We start from the raw sequence: 16,798 nt of genomic DNA on the forward strand, positions 1-16,798 counted from the left end.
AGATCAAGTGCAAATGAATGCCTGTTGTAGTTCTACTATCTGAAGTTTTGCTGCACAGAGGTCTGTAATTCTCCCCCGTTCTGACCCTGGAATCATCTCCCATGGCACTAGAGGGATCATCCGATATGGTCCAGGAATACTTTGAATACTGAACAGTCCTGTGAGCGACTCCCCGGTGACCTCATGCCTTCAGTGCTGGGCTGGTAGCACACATTCAGCTGATCCTGAAACAATGACAGAGCCACCCGACAAGCATTTCACTTATCAGCTGGTCAATGTTGTTTTCCAAGGCTTTCTAAAATAGTCTGGACTTTCTGCATTTTTTTCATGTCACAAAGTTAGTATCTGATCGTTTGAATGACGTTGATCGTTGGAACTGGTAAAGCCGGCAACACGTCTCCTCTGAGAGGAGTGAACCTCACGCTAAAGTCACCCTCATTCACAATCAGAAATGGTTTATTACGGTGTTGAATCGTGCCAATATTTAGGCAATGATGTAGCATAGCTGGGTCCAACAAAGAATTAAATTAGGGGCCTCTTTGGGCTGGTTTGTGTTTTGGCTGACTGGAATTGAGTTGGGGGATCTTTGGTGTCGAACATTTCAAGGAGTTTAATCTTTGTGTCCCCATGTCGACTTCCTCTATGAAAGTTTCGTGGAAGTATATTGGATGTAACGTCTGGCGGTAGCTCATTGATGGCAGGATATATTTGGCCCCTGTACTGCTGCTGCTACACATCATTAGCCTTGTTCATGCTTGATAATTCACAGGCTTAGCAGCCATGTTGCAGAGGCACACGAGAACTGTAATAGTTTTCTTTGGCGTGTTTATTTAGCCCTTGGTTAATCCGAGAGTTTTTGCCTGGCAAGCTCCAATAAAAACACTGATATTGTGCCAGGCATTGTGGGGAATCGTGATTAATATAGGTGATTGTCGTATTGGTCAAAGCAATTGTGGTCAAGTTTTGACGTTGAGTAATATTCAAGATGTGTGATGCGAGCTAATGTTGCTGATTCATGGGGCTAACTAGGAAAAAGCTAGTTCTAGCATTTGATGCCAGAAAAGCATTTAAATGGCTCATTGTGTGCCTGAGTTAATAGCTTTATTAATAGGCTTTCAAGCCTGTCTGAGACCTGAGTCATGATGCCTCGGTTGTGGGACTCCACTTCCCCGGATCAAACCTGAAAGACGCTACAGAGGAAAATCGGAACAGTGACGCGGACAGGAATGTTTGGCGGCACTGAAACCTGGGTCTGCTAAGAGTCTTTCCTTGAGAAACCATGCGGCGTCATGAGCCTTGTGATGCATGCTCGCGCCTCCAGCTAGAGGCTCACTGATCGCAGTATTTATTTGTGCTAAGCAGATGAGAGCCGATTAACCATTGAGGAATTCATGCTGATTCTCTGACACACTTTTAGTGTAGGTCAGTGAGTTTGTCACATTGTGTCGAGTAATGAGACTCTCTCGATGTTTCGTGGGGCTGCTTTCCATCGTCACAGAAATCTTTTAAATCTTGATTCCCCTCTGTATTATGAGTGATATGCATGGAGTGCAGTCGATTTGCTCTGCCTGCCATGACTATCTGTTGTTTGACAGTTGGTTTTGGTCCTGAGCGCCAGCTGTGACTTATGTGTTATTTACTAGAACATGCATCCAGAAGCACTCGGGGATGACCTCCGGACGAGTGTTCAGTGGCTCACCCTGGAGAAGATGCTTGTCTTTATATGGTGTTCCTCATGGCTCAGCTTTGAGCCCAATTCTTTTCTCTTGATATGGGCGGAATACAGTGCCACACAAGCCAATGTGTCTTCATCGGAATGTGATATCACGCTGATGCCGCGAACGGCATGACGAACGCTATTAAATCTTGAAACAGGAACTCTTAAGAGCAACAGAAGCCAGTTCTGAAGAGGATGTTTTGTTGGCAGGCGAGTTAAAAGGTCGTTAATTTCATACCCGTCTCTGGTGACCTTCACCATGTCGGATGCCAAACTCAGCTCCTGTGGCCCAGATGTGGGGGCTGGTTCATCGCTGTAACTGTGTTTCGACCCGCCTGGCAAGACGAATGAGTGAAGTGAGACGCGCGACTCAGCACCACCACACAGGACATGTGACTGTGACATTTGTTTCACTGTAATAATAAGCTCTTTATTTGATTTGGCATGGGCGGAAAGCCAAATCTCTCAACCCTATTATCGAACGTTGCTTCTTAGCTCAGTGCGTCGTCGAGTTTGGGGTCTCATTTCGTGGAGCTAGCTGGACCTTAGCGGGATGCTGTGGCCCTACAACATGACATTGGGTTGAACTGTGTAATACCCTGTGTAAACACTGACTGTTGTGTGTCTGAGTGAGTGCACTCCACACATAGAAGCCTATTCAAACAGGACTAGCCACAAAAACTAGCTTAAGCAGCTTATTTCCATGTGCCTCCGTACAATGCTTCCCTTGCTTTGCTGACCTTTGTGGCGGCGCAGTCATTCTCTCGTAACGCGACAGCCGCTCAGTCACTTACGCAAAAATACATCTGACTAGATAAATAAAAGTTAATAAGTTGTCTCAGCTCCTCATCTTTACTCAGTCTGACCTTCTTTAATTGGGATTTTCAGTCCTCCGTGTCTCGTCTTAGGCATGACAAGAATAATTCCTGATCCCAAGCTGATGGACAACCCACCGCTTGGCTCCACAGCTTGTTTGACCACCAACTCAACTGTTGTTGTTGTTGCCGCCCTCACTAGATTTAGACGACTTCATCCTCTTTTGTTTCACAATATAGCCGCCATAGTACCCGCAGCCCAACTACAAAGCTACTCTGTGAAGCTACACAGAAAGACTTTGTTGACCAACAGTTGCAATGGTGGTCTAGAGCCGCGTCTCGTGAATTCTCAAAAAAAGAAAAGCTTGATTTGTGGTGGGGAAATCAGTCAACCTGTACAACTGCAGAAAAATGCACAATATATGTGAGATAAGTGAAAATAGTGTAGCAGAAATGGTGAAGTACAAAAACCATGCAATGAGGGTAATATACGACTTATGAGGATGAAGTACACGTTCAAAGTGATAGAAATAAAAACGACAAAATAAGAGGAAAATGAAGTTATTTTGGTGTTAAACATTACATTAAAACGTAGTGTTTATAATCCTCTCCGTACTGTGACCCAGTAATCCAGTCAGTTCTTATCCGAACTTTGACTTTGGAAACTCTTCATCCATCCTCACAGATACTGCTTTACCAACAGCTATTTTCAAAGTTCTAATTCAGATGTGGTGTTGCATTCTAGACCTTTTAATTAAACACAATTTCCAAAACTCAAATTGAAACCTTGATTTAAATGTTGGCAGCTCTCACAGCGCCTGCTCATTTTGACTTGCTGCTCTGAGCGCTGAGCAAATGGCCTTATTATATTTGGGAAGACACTGTTCTAGAAGGTCACACAATGAGTCAACAGAATTACTTTTCCCAAATCTGCACTGGGTGGTTCGACCAGTGTTGTCACTCGCGGGGGAATCAATACTCCGCTGCTTGCACTGGAGGAAAGATGCTGAACATCATGTTGCTCCTTCTCCATCATGAGTGGTTGAAAACTGTGCCACATTGTGCCCGTGGGGCGAGAATCCAAAATGAGCCAGATCGTTTCTCATGCCAGCGATGGATCCGAGAAGACGGCAGGGTTAATGTTGGAACTTGCTGGGCCTCTCTCCACAGCCGTCTCTGAATTATTTATCTCATCAGATTATTGATTTTTACATTTGTTTCTGCAGAGTCGACTGGGCCTGCGAAGGTGGTGAGAGCCGGGAACCCTCCGAAAGCCAGACGTGGAGGGAAGGTGAGTCAACATCTTTGCTGAGGATCATCCTCCACAGATGAATATTTGATTTGACCTCCTACTTTTGTCACCGTCTATGTGTGAACTAGGGGTGGGACTTGAAAGCAGCATGCTCTGCTGATGGGCTTCACATGTAAATGTGAGAGTTAAGCTCCTCTGTGAGGTGTTTCATTCACCAGTCCCCACCTTTAATACCTCACATTGCTGTAGTGGAGCTGCTAACCACACCTGGACAGCAAACATCAGCGACGCCTCAGTGGAAAGCCTGCTATTGCAGAAACAATGGAGCTGAATTGACAAATTACAAGGCAAATTTGAGAGCCAGGCGGCTGGGTAGGAGTGTGACGTGATTCATCATGCACTGCGTTGAAGGGCAGTTTGAAGATTCGGTGACGCTGAAACAGTTTTAATATGTTCCAAATACTTTTACTTATAATACTCTTTTTACTCCAACCATGTCTGCACCTCAAGGTTGATGTTAATGCACACGTCAGTACTTTGCTGTGAACATTCAATGTTAAAGACAGTTGAGGTTCCTGAACGAATGCTCAAGAAACTAGTTGGTCGTGGCCAAAGATTTGGGATTAGGGCTGTGTGTGGGCAGGAATCTGGTGATACTATGCGGATCCAGTTGTAGTAGTGATAGTAATGTTGTAATGTTTGTCGACAAAATCTATTATTTTGGACTGGGGCTGATTTATTGGTAGGGATTTATGACATAATCATGGTGGGCTGATCAAATGACAAATTTCAGCCCATTTAAAAAAATTATTTTAGTTATTTATATTTATACATGATGATGAGAAATGTCATTACTCTTTAGAATTTTACATCACACTGTAAAAATGGCAAAACAAAGTGAGCATTTCTCTGGAAAATCACAGCATTTTTAAACTAATGTTTTTCACAATTTACATCAGCCATTAACTCTTGCTCTCGGGTTTCATCATAGCAAGTAGTTAGGAAAAAGGAAAAGTAGCTGATGCTAGTTGAAACCCAAAATGTCCTAATATTTATCTAATAAATATTGATAGTGTACTGATAATATTGATGCCGTATTGTATCATCGAGTATCGCGATACTTATTTGAATCAGTATTTTCTTAAACCTGAGCAGGGGAAGAGTTAGCATTCAAACCATACTCTATTAAGTGTCAGAAAACATCCTGTCGCTGAAGCTCTTGGTTCTAGTGGCATGGTGCCATCATGACGTCGGTGTAGTCTTTTTAAATGAGTGTGGAAATCATCTGAACCATTCAGGCCTGGGGTTTGTCACATGGGGAGTTCTTGTGTCTCTCAATTTGCATTTTCCTTTATATCCAGGTTGGAGATTTCGGCGATACTAACAGCTGGCCCACTCCTGGGGAAATTGCCACAAAGGACATGCAGGTAGGTGTCTCTATTGTCACGCAACTCGAGACACAAAACCAACACAAAAAACACTCAGACAAAGAAAATGTCTCCAGACTTGAAAAGCGGGTGGATACTTTGGTGTGGGGTTGAGCCTGAATCAACAGGTCGTCCTTCGGTGTCTTACTGAACACACACATCCATTTCGTTTTTTTACATCTCATTAGAGTGGACTGCCTTTGTTGTGTTGCTCCTGATCAAATGTTGCAACGCCGCAGCTAATGACGACGTGTCTCGCTGGTTAGCGTCTGCGTGACTGCCTCTGTTTGGAGCCATGTTGTGAATAAGGCCTGTTGGAGAGCCTGAAGCTAGCGAGTCACATGGTGCGGCGGGTGTGACCAGCATGTCAGCTGGCGACAGAAGTGAAACCTTGTCATGATGATTGGTTTACTTTTCAAATGCTACTTTGTTTTGAGTCAAAGGATTCAATTATACTTCATTTGACCTTATGTGACCTTAAAATCCTCCATGTGTTCAGGGCGTTATTTTCACAGCTTTGATGTGTTCAGTTAGTGTAAGAATGACCTGCTGAATTACCCGTTTACTAGCCCAACAATACTTGGTTTACCCGAGACATGATGCTTATTACTGGCCTCCCGTCCAGGCACCGTTTCTTTGCCGCTTCCTACGATATTGTAGCGGTTATTACAGTAATTACACCTGGCACCAGACGCCTCTGCCTGCTTCGGCTGGCTCAGTTCTTTCTCACACCTGAGTCCCGTCATTACTTTCCGTAGGAACACCGTCGCCACCTTGCTGCAGCAGCAGCCGTGACTCTGAACACCAGTGCTCTGCTTCCTGCCCCCCCCCCTGCCTACAGCTGTCGGCCCCGCAGGGGGTTGCATCTCACTTGTGACGGGTGCTGCTCCACCCCCCTCACCCGGTTATCTATTTCTGAGCTTTGGACGATAGCGTGTCACTTGGAGAGCGACCCTGGTAACCTCCCTAATTTAGTCACCTAGATGTGAGTGAATGCCAGGCTCCGCCTTGACCGTGTCCCCCACTGCGAAATGTGGGTCACTCTGCCAGAGCCAGGAATAACCGGCGTGTCCGCGAGGCAGAGTTTGAAGGTGGGAGAGGTGGAGGCCTGGGAAGGGAGGTCCATGTAGGGCTTATCTTTTATGACACCGAGGTTATTCTTGGAGGACTGACCCTGGAAATTGGCTGTCCAGTGTAAATGTTGTGACATTTATCTCACCTGTCGGGATCAAATATTTGGATTTGGATTATGACTTGACTGAACTGGTGGTTTGATTGGATCAATGGAGGAGTTGGACTCAATTAAATTAGTTTTGTGTTGACACCAGATTGATACAAATGTTGCTCCAATGATGAGCCCAATATTTTTGTGCTTCTATCCTGAAGTTTTAGTTTAGTTTTAGTTTAACACTATTTTACTTCTATCAGCACATTTAGTTTCCTTCATGTTTCAGTTGTGGCATCACATAATGTGGTGCACTGAAGAACTGTCCCTGTGTAACTCACTTTATATCTGATTAATGTTTTATCAAAATAACTGAATAAAGTCACTGTCCTCATCATAAAACAGCCCATTTTACAAGTAGCTTGTTTGCAGTTGGAATATGAAAGAAGAGAGACGAGCACAACTGAGTCGTTACAAATCATTTCCTGATTCTGAAACTGCTTTTCTATACTGAGGGAAGACGGCAATCTTTTTCACACCCGGCTACATCTGATTTAGGAAGTGCTTTTACAGCCTCCCTCATCGACGGTGCTTAAGGTCATGTCTGTGAAGTAATAGTTTAGAGATTGAAAAGAGACAGTTATTAGCATTAGTAGCATCAAACGTGACATTTGATAGATATGCTGTGCGATGTGAAACATCTTATTCTGCAGTCAGGGAAGGCAGATGATGTTTATGTTGAGTCTGAATCAGACCGTCTGACAACAGGAAGCAACACAAATTAAGAACACGCGCTGCCCCTGTTCATGTCATAGTCCAGCTCACGCATTTCACACTCCTCATGTCTTCATCTCACACCCTGCTGTTTGTTTACCCGCGTGCACACTTCCCACACGCCTGTCATGATGTTCCTGTGTTTGTGTCCATCTTTGGTCCGCCTCATTGTCGTCTAAACTGCTCTTCCCTCCCTCTGTTCAGATCGAGGCGGTGACACGGACCGTGTCCTGCCCGCCGACTGTCAGGCAGGTCAAAGAGTCATGGAGATCCACTGTAAGTTCATCATGCAGCCCAGGAGTCCTGCAGCTCGTCTGTCTGCCGATGCTTTAATTTGACTCGCGTTGATGCCGGGTGCCAGGGCTGAGGCCAAGCTGTTGAGCTGAAATGCTGTGCATCTGTTGACAAGACATCTGGGCGGCGGTCATTAGAACCTGCTACTTGACCTGGGCTTATGGCGATTAAGTGAATGGTGCGCGATGACTCAGGCTTTTGTCATGCACCAGTCCCCTTATAATGCAGCGCAATTCAGTGGGAAAGAACAGCAGGAAAGTAAGCTGCAGAGATGGGAAAATGAAATCAAAAGCAATTTTGATCTCATCTATCTGACTTGTCATCTTCATTCTCTCTTGGTTTAGCACCAATCTTCGGATCAGGACCACTATCTTCTGAGACAGTGCTTTCAGCGTTGATATTAATACTTGAATGAGCGTTTCAGTGTAGTGAAGGAACATTTTGGGAGTCAAAATAAATGCCTTCAGAATGGTCTTTTTTTGATGTTCTAAATAAGAATTTTAAATCGTATTCAGTAGGGCTTTGTATTGGCTGGTATCTTGTGATACGATATATATCCTGATACAGGAGTGGTGATACGATACATTGCAATATATTGCGGTACTGAAAGTTCAGCAATATATTGCAACATTTGACAGTAGAAAATCAAAATGCTGTGGAATATTATCTGCATAAAAACAAGTTTGTTTAGATGAACTCGGTTAAACTTTCAATTCCAGATAAATTTCACAGTCCAGTAGAGGATTGATCAGCTCCCTTAAGCGAGACAATAAAAACAGAAAGAAAATGTTAGTATTTAACCTGTCACAAATGGTTCAGAATATCCAAATACTTATTAAATACCAATATGGCTGACCTAAAATATCAAGATAATGTCAGAAAAATATCGATGCAACATCACTCAATCCTGCCCCATTTGTAGACGGCACAACCAGCAGTAAACACTACATGGAACAGGACCTGGTTGTGGTGGCCTGGGCTTGGTTTTATTTGTGATCCCAACTGTCAAGCCCACATTACACTCACGGTTCTTGGTGCTGGAGTGAGGGACATCTTTAGTCCAGTTGAGCCTGGTCCAATCGACCAGTCTTTAAAGGACACACTGCTTTCTGAGTGTGTGATTCGGATCAGCTCTTAAAGAAGTTACTCATCAACATCATTCGATCAGTTAATGTTCCCCACATTTCTGACTTCATCTTTCTTTCAAATTCCTTTTCTGTGACCAGTCCACACCGTGTTGTGTCAAACCACCCCTTATTTGTCATCCAATTTCACTTCCTGTTTTAGTGAAAACACTCGATCACGCAGCTTTTGTGTAGATGGAATGTTGTTGAACAGTGAACTCAGGTTTTGTAATGTTAACTGTTACTGGGTTCATTTGTTTCACCTTCTCCTTGTTACCTTGTGTCAAATGCATCTCAGCAGTTTGTGATAGTGTTCCTCCGTAGCTGGAAATGTCTTGGTGCATGTGACTGTTCATTACTTGTGTTTGTGTCCCCTGCAGACCCACAAGAGAACGATCACCAAGAAGGAATCCAAGGAGAAAAGGGAGAGCAACGAGGAGAGCAAGGAGAACCTGAAGACAAAGTCGGACGACTCTGGAGAGGAGAAGAACGGCGATGACGACTCCCAGAAGAACGGACAGAAAAAGAAAGGTGAGTTCAGACAGCTCGCTGTTGACTGCAGGCAAATACACAGTATTTGTCTAGGACCTGATCTCAGTTCTGCAGGTGTCACATCTGAGCTCTTCACTTGATCTGTCCCTCTTTCCCAGGAAATTGATGTGTTTATATCACCCTTTTCTATCGGTCAGATCAGTGATGTATTGCAATGCGGGTCAGAAGCTGGTCACTGGTTGGCCTCTGTTGTGTCGTTGATTGTAAGAGTGATTAGTAGTAATGGTTCCTCAAGTGCTCTCTGAATAGTTTCATCTGTAGCTTGACTTTCTCTGCACGTCGGGTTTCGCCTTTTCCTCCTGGAGGACACGAGCTCCTCCTGCTGGTCGGACACTGCACAGCACTTCTGCTGATTCATGGGAGCATGACGACATCAATCAACAATAGGTCAAACACAAACCACCAGCTTTTAAGTCATACTGTTTCAAGAAAAGAGGAGAATGAAGCAGATGAAAGATGTTTTCAGCAGCATCAAGTTGAAACTGAGGTTTAATGTGAATGCAGTGTCCACCAAGTAAAGTGAAATTTCGGGCTCTCTGATTATGACCTCTTGTTGAACCCTTGAGTCGCCATCTTACATGTGTCGCCTTGGTGGGATGGAACTGTCGCAGTGGGGTGGCTTCATATTTTGAATACAAACATTGACATCGCAGATGGTTTCTTGCATGAGTGGAGAACTGTATTATAGTTGAGTAATTGCTGAAACTTCCCCTTATTTTCCACAGGAAACAAGCAAAAATGGGTCCCCCTGATGATCGAGGTGAAGTCTGAGGGTCCACGTGAGCGCTCCGCCTCCAGGAACAACAGCAGGCAGAATGAGAACCCTCGACTGCCCCCGAACGCCAGGAATGACCTCAGAGGTGAGCAGCGACGTCCTGGCTGCCGTCAGTGACCGATGATGACGATGATCACCGACTGGTCCTGCCGCAGACTGGCACAGCCAAAAGTATGAGCGGGAGTGGCGCGACGACCACGACGAGGTGTCCAGCGTGAAGAGCGAGGGGGCGCCGTTCAGAGGAGGGTTCAGAGGTCGCGGACGAGGCCGGGGAAGAGGACGAGGCAGAGGGAGAGGACGAGGTATGTTGTTCCAGTTTAGGACACTTTAGTGACATGAGGACTTGTCGCATACCAGTTTACTTTTGATAGTAGCATGAACCTTCAGTGTCTCTGAGGGTGCAGCATGTACCAAGCTGATGAAGTGATGAGCTCTTCATGTCTCTTCTCTGACTCACTTCACTGGAGAAGACTTTTCACAACTCTGATCTCAGCATGGATAATGAGTGTGTGTGGCTTCTGAGGAACTGGACTGAGCCATTAATATAGTTCTGGTTCATGAAATCTTATTTTTGACAAGAAGAAGTCAGTTGTTACTGTGGAATCTACTGGACTGAGCCGGTCTGATTCTTGTCGGACCAAACCAGACCACTGGTTCTTCTGTTTATGAGCCTTGATCCAGCCCCCAGTTGCCGCAGCAGAAGAAAAATGTGAAAAACATGGGGAAGGTTAGAATGAGGCCTTGAATCCAGCAGCAGAAGGCCTGTTGGTTTTGGCCCATGCTGCCGGCCCACCCCCGCCCCCCACTCCACCTCCTCCTCCTTTCTGTTTTCAAAACTCGCCACACTTCCTCAACTGAATCCGCGAAGAGATAGAAATACGGAACCCATGCTGATGGTGAGCAAGAGAGGAAATGACTGGCTCTGTTTCACTCTGCAGGCCACTACGACTTCCACTACGGCTACAAGTCCTACGATGCGAAAGACGGTTCTGCGGGCCAGAAGTTTGCCAACTCTGTGACCTACTACTACGACAACATGAGCAGCAGCGACCTTTACTCCGTGGACCAGGACCTGCTGAAGGACTACATCAAGAGGCAGATGTAAGTGGCTCCCTGACTGACCCTTCCATCCTGACCACAGCGTGTCCATGTTCCAAACTCGCTCTATTGATGTCGCTGTGTGTTTACAGCTTCATGTTTTTACACTCTGTTCATGACATGACTCTTGTTTACCCTGTAACTTACCACTTTGTGCACAGTGTTCTAGAAGGTGCTCGGTAATTCCCAAAGGCTTTATTATTATAATTGTTATTAACTTTATGAAGCATTTCTCCTGAGTGAGAGAAGTTTTCTTGGGTATTGGCTGGTCAGGTGAAGGTTGGCTTAACTGGACTCTTGTGACTGTTAGACTCTCTACGTCTCTGGTAGAAGGACTACTGAGCTTGTTTTTGTTTGTTGATTGTAACGTGCTGTGGAAGTGATGAGCTCTTCATGTCTCTTCTCTGACTCACATCGCTGGAGAAGACTTTTCACAACTCTGATCTCAGCATCGGTACAAGATCACGAGCAGCGTAATGAAGAAGCTGAACCTGTGATGTGTTTGACTGGTTCGGCTCTGTCGTGTGGTCTTGGTGGAACTTTTCACAAGTTTACGTTAATAGCTTCTTGTTGGAGTGCAGGAGAGTCATCTGAAAACATGGCCTTTCTGACCGCAACCGCTTCTTGCCCCACCTTGTGGTCGTATGATGACCACAAGGTGAAATGTTGCCATTTATTTTTGAGCTGAAACGTGGCTATTGATGTGTAGCGACAGTACAGGTGGGTTTGGGACTAGTGAGCATGAGCTTTATACCGATGTCTCCCAGTCACCGCTCATTGACTGTCAGACGTCACAGTTAAAACTTGGTCATTTGTGTGAAACGTTATATTGATAAAGACAATTCAATTGCGAGTTAGACTTTCATTCCATAGTTATTGGGTGACTTGCATCTGAGTCGTCTGTAGACTGTGTATGTCTGGACGTAGTGGGTCCATCTCTCCAGCAGATCAGTGACCTCTCCTCCGTCTCTCCTCAGCGAGTACTACTTCAGCCTGGACAATCTGGAGCGAGACTTTTTCCTGCGACGGAAAATGGACCAGGAAGGGTTCCTGCCCATCTGGCTCATCGCCAGCTTTCACCGAGTGCAGGCGCTCACCACCGACGTCAACCTCATCATCGAAGTGAGTCTGGTGCCTCAGCTGTGGACGTGATGACCTCTTCATGACTTTTCTCTGAGTGTTCTTCTTCTCTGCTCTCTGCACTGTTGGTGTGCTGGAGCTTGTCTCCAGCCTCCTTGTCGCGCCCGGCACCTGACACTGTTCAGGACTGTTCAGTAGAAGTACATTGGTGACCAAGTCTCGCTCTGATTCCCTCCGGTCAGGCTCTGAAGGACAGCAAGGAGGTTGAAATTATCGACATGAAGATCCGCCGCAAAGTGGACCCGGAGAAGTGGCCTTTACCGGGCCTGAACGTGCTCAGCCCCACCCCCACCGACTTCTCCCAGCTCATCAACTGCCCCGAGTTTGTCCCCCGGCAGACCAACGAGGAGCCCACCGGTACGGACTCCTCAATCCCGTATGATCTCACGACGCCTAATGCCTCACCGTCTGCCGCAGGTTCTCCCCGAGTGGCGACGCCCGTGACCAAGCAGGACATGGACATCTCTAATCTGAAAACCATGCCCAAGGGTCTCTCCGCCAGCCTCCCTGACCTGGACTCTGAGTCCTGGATCGAGGTGAAGAAGCGTCCGAGACCGTCTCCAGCACGACCCAAGGTTGGTGTCAGACCTTGTTGACCTTCAGAGTGCTGCTGTGCCACACAGGTTTTGGGATTTTTCTGGTGCATGAATGCATTTAACAATTGCCCTTACTGTTAAAAATAACTCGCTACTACTGAAGAGGCCATGTACTTCATGTTTTTTATCACCTGCCTTTTGTTTGTGTTTGGTCACCTGAAATGCAGTGAAGTTTGCTGTAGAAGTGATGAGCTCTTCATGTCTCTTCTCTGATGGTCATCAGTGGGGAAAACATTCACAACTCTGATCTCAGCATATAAGCAGACATGTGTGTCATTTTTTTTTAGATTTCACAAATTCTTGCTTTTCATTATTAGATCTGACTTTTTATTTGTTGATGTCGACACAGACTTGCTTGTACAAGTCGGGTCTGAATCAGTGGTCAGGTGACTGGCGTTGTTTGCTGAGCACTGTTTGCTTTAGCTGTGGGTGAACGGAACTGCTGGTAAAAGTCACTGGAGACATGCTGGCAAAAACCTGAAGCAGGTGAACATAACCAAATTTAGTTTGAGGGACCATTGTTAATATTAGACTCTAGGGGACAAATATTAGCATCAATAAACTATATATCCATATATGTGTTAGCAGTACTTAATCATTAGTGCTGATAGCACAAATCTTCTGTATAGCAGCTGGTCATTCTTGGTGATGTTCCTGAGTGACCCCCTTTCTTGCGTCCTGCCTCCTCACAGCAGTCCAAAGACAAGGAAGAGAGCGTGCGATCGCCTGTTCCCATGGCCGGCCTGTCGCCTTCTCCCACCGCTGCAGCAAAGAAGGTGAACCAAGACGCCAATGTTTCTTTTTATTATCGTTGCCAAACCTTTTCTCTGAACTGGTCTTTGCTTGGCTTCAGGACGGAGCGGACCAGGACGAGCCGGAGGAACTGGACTTCATGTTTGACGAGGAAATGGAGCAGATGGACGGTCGGCGGAACACCTTCACCGACTGGTCGGACGAGGACACGGACGGCGAGATCGACGACCACGACGTCAACAAAATCCTGATCGTGACGCAGACGCCGCCGTACCTGAGGAAGCACCCGGGCGGAGATCGCACCGGCAACCACACGTCGCGGGCCAAGCTCAGCAGCGAGCTGGTCAAAGTCATCAATGACGGGCTCTTCTACTACGAGCAGGACCTGTGGGACGACACGTACGAGCCCGAATACGCCCAGATCAAGGTGAGCCGGCCCGAACACACCAGACCCCGGACTACTGTTAAGGACAGGAGTGAGACTCTGTTGTTGTAAATACGAAGAATAGTTTGTTTTGTGTATAGTTAGGTATCCAGAAAACCAGGAATAGTCCAGACCGCTGTTGTGCTAAACAACGGGGTCAGAGGTCACCTCCAAGAGTCACAGGGCTCTTCTGAACGCTTCCACTTTGTGTGAGATTGGGGTCATTTCTGCTCATTTTGATGACTAGATTTGTTCCTGGTGAGTTAAGCTGCTTCTGGATCTGTTTGTGTTGGCCCTCCATTGTCGCCGGGCTCTTTGTGAGTCGCTCTCGTGCCAGCTGGAACTAGAACACGGACGGAGGATTGTTGATAAATAAAACCCCCCACGACGCTCCGGCCGGAGCCGACCTGCGACGTGAGGGGAGGCAAGGATGGACACTGAGGAGACGTGGAGCCGCGCTGGGGCAAGTGTGTTGTTGTTGGCTGTGAACGCGGCGGGAGTGTAGGAGGAGCCTGTGGAAGCTTCAGGTCGGCCGCTTGTGTTGACTAGCTGACGTGAACTAGAGCAGGGTCAGAGCTCGGGCCGTTGCTCCAACATGAACTTTAAACAAGTCTTTTTTGCGGCGATGTTTTGCTGCTGCATCTCGATTTCCAGGCTGCTGCAGATGAGGTCCGAACTCTGGCGATGGTTCGGCCCGAACTCAGATCCTTGGGTGTGGTGGGAGCTAAACTGGTGTCTCTGTCTTTACAGCAAGAAGTGGAGAACTTCAAGAAGGTCCACTTGATCAGCCGTGAGCAGTTTGACTGTTTGACCCCTGAACCTCCGGTCGACCCCAACCAAGAGGTTCCCCCTGGTCCCCCAAAACCTCAGCAGAGTAAGTCCAGTTTGTGTCTAGAAGCTTCCGGTGATGTCACCAGTCCAATGATGTGTTTCTGAACTGGACTGACTCTGCCCCCCCGCCTCAGTCCCGACAGACGCCCTGGCTAACAAGCTCTTCGGCGCCCCCGAGCCTTCATCGATAGCTCGATCGCTCCCCACCACGGTGCCCGACTCCCCCAACTACCGCAACGCCCGGACGCCCCGCACACCCCGCACTCCTCACCGGAAAGACCCCACCATGACGCCGCGCTTCTACCCCGTGGTGAAGGAGAGTCGGCCGGTCGATGCCAAGGTGAGTGTTGGTGCAGAATTTGGCCGTTCATAACATGTTGACTGGTGTGTGACACGGTGCTACTAATACTCACTCCAGACGCCCAGAAAAAGGAAGACCCGACACAGCTCTAACCCCCCCATGGAGTGTCACGTCGGTTGGGTGATGGATTCTCGAGAGCATCGCTCCCGGACCGCCTCAGTCAGGTGAGTCCTCGCAGAACGACTCTCAGACGCTGGATTTGTAGCTTGAAAGACATGACATTCATGTTCACGGATTTGGTTTTAAAGTTGTCATTGTTGTGTATTAGCAGGAACATCACAATACAATACACATCCCGATACTCGGGTCACGTCATGGTACGATACATCACAATATTGTGGTAGATATTGTGATGTTCTACTCCATTTACTAAAACACACCTCACAATGTCACTCAAATGTGAGTGACTGTTTGAAAACATTTCCATTTTATTTTATTTTCAATGTTTTATGTAGGTCAAGGTCAATTTTATTTATATATTATTTTTATTTGTACATTTCTACATCGATGAGTATTTTACATGCAACAATAAAAAGTTTACAAATACATAAGAAACGGGACTAAAATAGGCATTTTCATCAAACCTCAGATAAAAGAATATAAAAAACAAAATGACAAATATTCTAGTAGAAAAAGGTGCTCAGGTTGTATTGAAAGCCAGTGCAAAGTGGTGTGCCAGCTTGGATTTGAAGTGATTGTGCAGCTCTGATATTTGGAGGCGCTTTGTACCACAATTGGGGACCAGCTACAGAGAGAGCTCCGTCCCTCGGGTCTCAAGGATCCATATATATTTGACGTATAATGTCGAAGTGTATATGGATCTACTTCAGTTTTTCGTTGTTTGACCTGATTTCCATTGGAAGTCAGTTGTTGGCTTCAACATGTCCACCCCTCCCGCAGCTCCAACGCCAGCCCCTCAGAAGGAATTCCCGCCCTGGGCAACATCGGCTGCACGCCCCAGTCCCTCCCCAAGTTCCAGCACCCATCCCACGAGCTGCTCAAGGAGAACGGCTTCACGCAACACGTTTACCACAAGTACCGCCGGCGCTGCTTAAACGGTGACTGAAGTCTGGCGAGCCTGAACGTCCACCGGAGTGTGTGTGGCTAACCGTGTTGCCTGTCCCTGCAGAGAGGAAGCGCCTGGGCATCGGTCAGTCGCAGGAGATGAACACGCTCTTCCGCTTCTGGTCCTTCTTCCTGCGAGATCATTTCAACAGGAAGATGTACGAGGAGTTCCGGCAGCTGGTGGTGGAGGATGGCAAAGAAGGCTACAGGTAGGTGGCGATGGGAGAAGGTCCACTCGAGGTCAGCCTCCACTGAGCCGTCTGTGTGCGCAGGTACGGCCTGGAATGCCTGTTCAGGTACTACAGCTACGGCCTGGAGAAGAAGTTCAGGCCCGACATCTTCAAGGACTTCCAGGAGGAGACCATCAAGGACTATGAAGCAGGTGAGCACAGTTTTTCAGCTGCCGACCCGCTCTTGATGTTCCCTGAACGATGGATCTGGCTCCCTCACAGGTCAACTTTACGGGCTGGAGAAGTTCTGGGCTTTCCTCAAGTACTCCAAAACCAAGACGCTGGAGATCGATCCCAAGCTGCAGGAGCACCTGAGCAAGTTCAAACGCCTGGAGGACTTCAGGATTGATGTGAGTCGAGAAGATGGTGAAGCCAAATGCTTGATGCGTGAAGGAGTTGTCCTGT

The 16,798-nt window shown here is 46.9% G+C and overlaps 1 protein-coding gene and 1 non-coding gene across 3 annotated transcripts in view; both read left to right on the plus strand.

The window, feature by feature from the left end:
- The window catches only part of larp1 (La ribonucleoprotein 1, translational regulator), a 28,141-nt gene that overhangs the window by 8,469 nt on the left and 2,874 nt on the right, over window positions 1–16,798 (plus strand). The window contains exons 2-20 of one of the 2 annotated variants that reach the window (XM_053847630.1): window positions 3,759–3,823; window positions 5,146–5,211; window positions 7,355–7,426; window positions 8,949–9,099; window positions 9,846–9,980; window positions 10,051–10,197; window positions 10,834–10,996; window positions 11,971–12,115; window positions 12,316–12,490; window positions 12,551–12,708; window positions 13,422–13,505; window positions 13,583–13,909; window positions 14,657–14,780; window positions 14,872–15,077; window positions 15,156–15,262; window positions 15,999–16,156; window positions 16,228–16,372; window positions 16,436–16,545; window positions 16,616–16,743. In XM_053847630.1, the coding sequence (XP_053703605.1) occupies window positions 3,759–3,823; window positions 5,146–5,211; window positions 7,355–7,426; window positions 8,949–9,099; window positions 9,846–9,980; window positions 10,051–10,197; window positions 10,834–10,996; window positions 11,971–12,115; window positions 12,316–12,490; window positions 12,551–12,708; window positions 13,422–13,505; window positions 13,583–13,909; window positions 14,657–14,780; window positions 14,872–15,077; window positions 15,156–15,262; window positions 15,999–16,156; window positions 16,228–16,372; window positions 16,436–16,545; window positions 16,616–16,743 (2,666 nt within the window). The remainder of the gene's footprint in view (window positions 1–3,758; window positions 3,824–5,145; window positions 5,212–7,354; window positions 7,427–8,948; window positions 9,100–9,845; window positions 9,981–10,050; window positions 10,198–10,833; window positions 10,997–11,970; window positions 12,116–12,315; window positions 12,491–12,550; window positions 12,709–13,421; window positions 13,506–13,582; window positions 13,910–14,656; window positions 14,781–14,871; window positions 15,078–15,155; window positions 15,263–15,998; window positions 16,157–16,227; window positions 16,373–16,435; window positions 16,546–16,615; window positions 16,744–16,798) is intronic. The other variant, XM_053847631.1, reaches the window with a different exon arrangement.
- Window positions 10,310–10,389, plus strand: LOC128749007 (small nucleolar RNA SNORD111). The gene has a single exon (XR_008412866.1). It is a non-coding gene; the product is annotated as a small nucleolar RNA SNORD111 (small nucleolar RNA).

Source organism: Synchiropus splendidus, chromosome 17 (genome assembly GCF_027744825.2).
Source record: "Synchiropus splendidus isolate RoL2022-P1 chromosome 17, RoL_Sspl_1.0, whole genome shotgun sequence".
Taxonomy (NCBI): Eukaryota; Metazoa; Chordata; class Actinopteri; order Syngnathiformes; family Callionymidae; genus Synchiropus; species Synchiropus splendidus.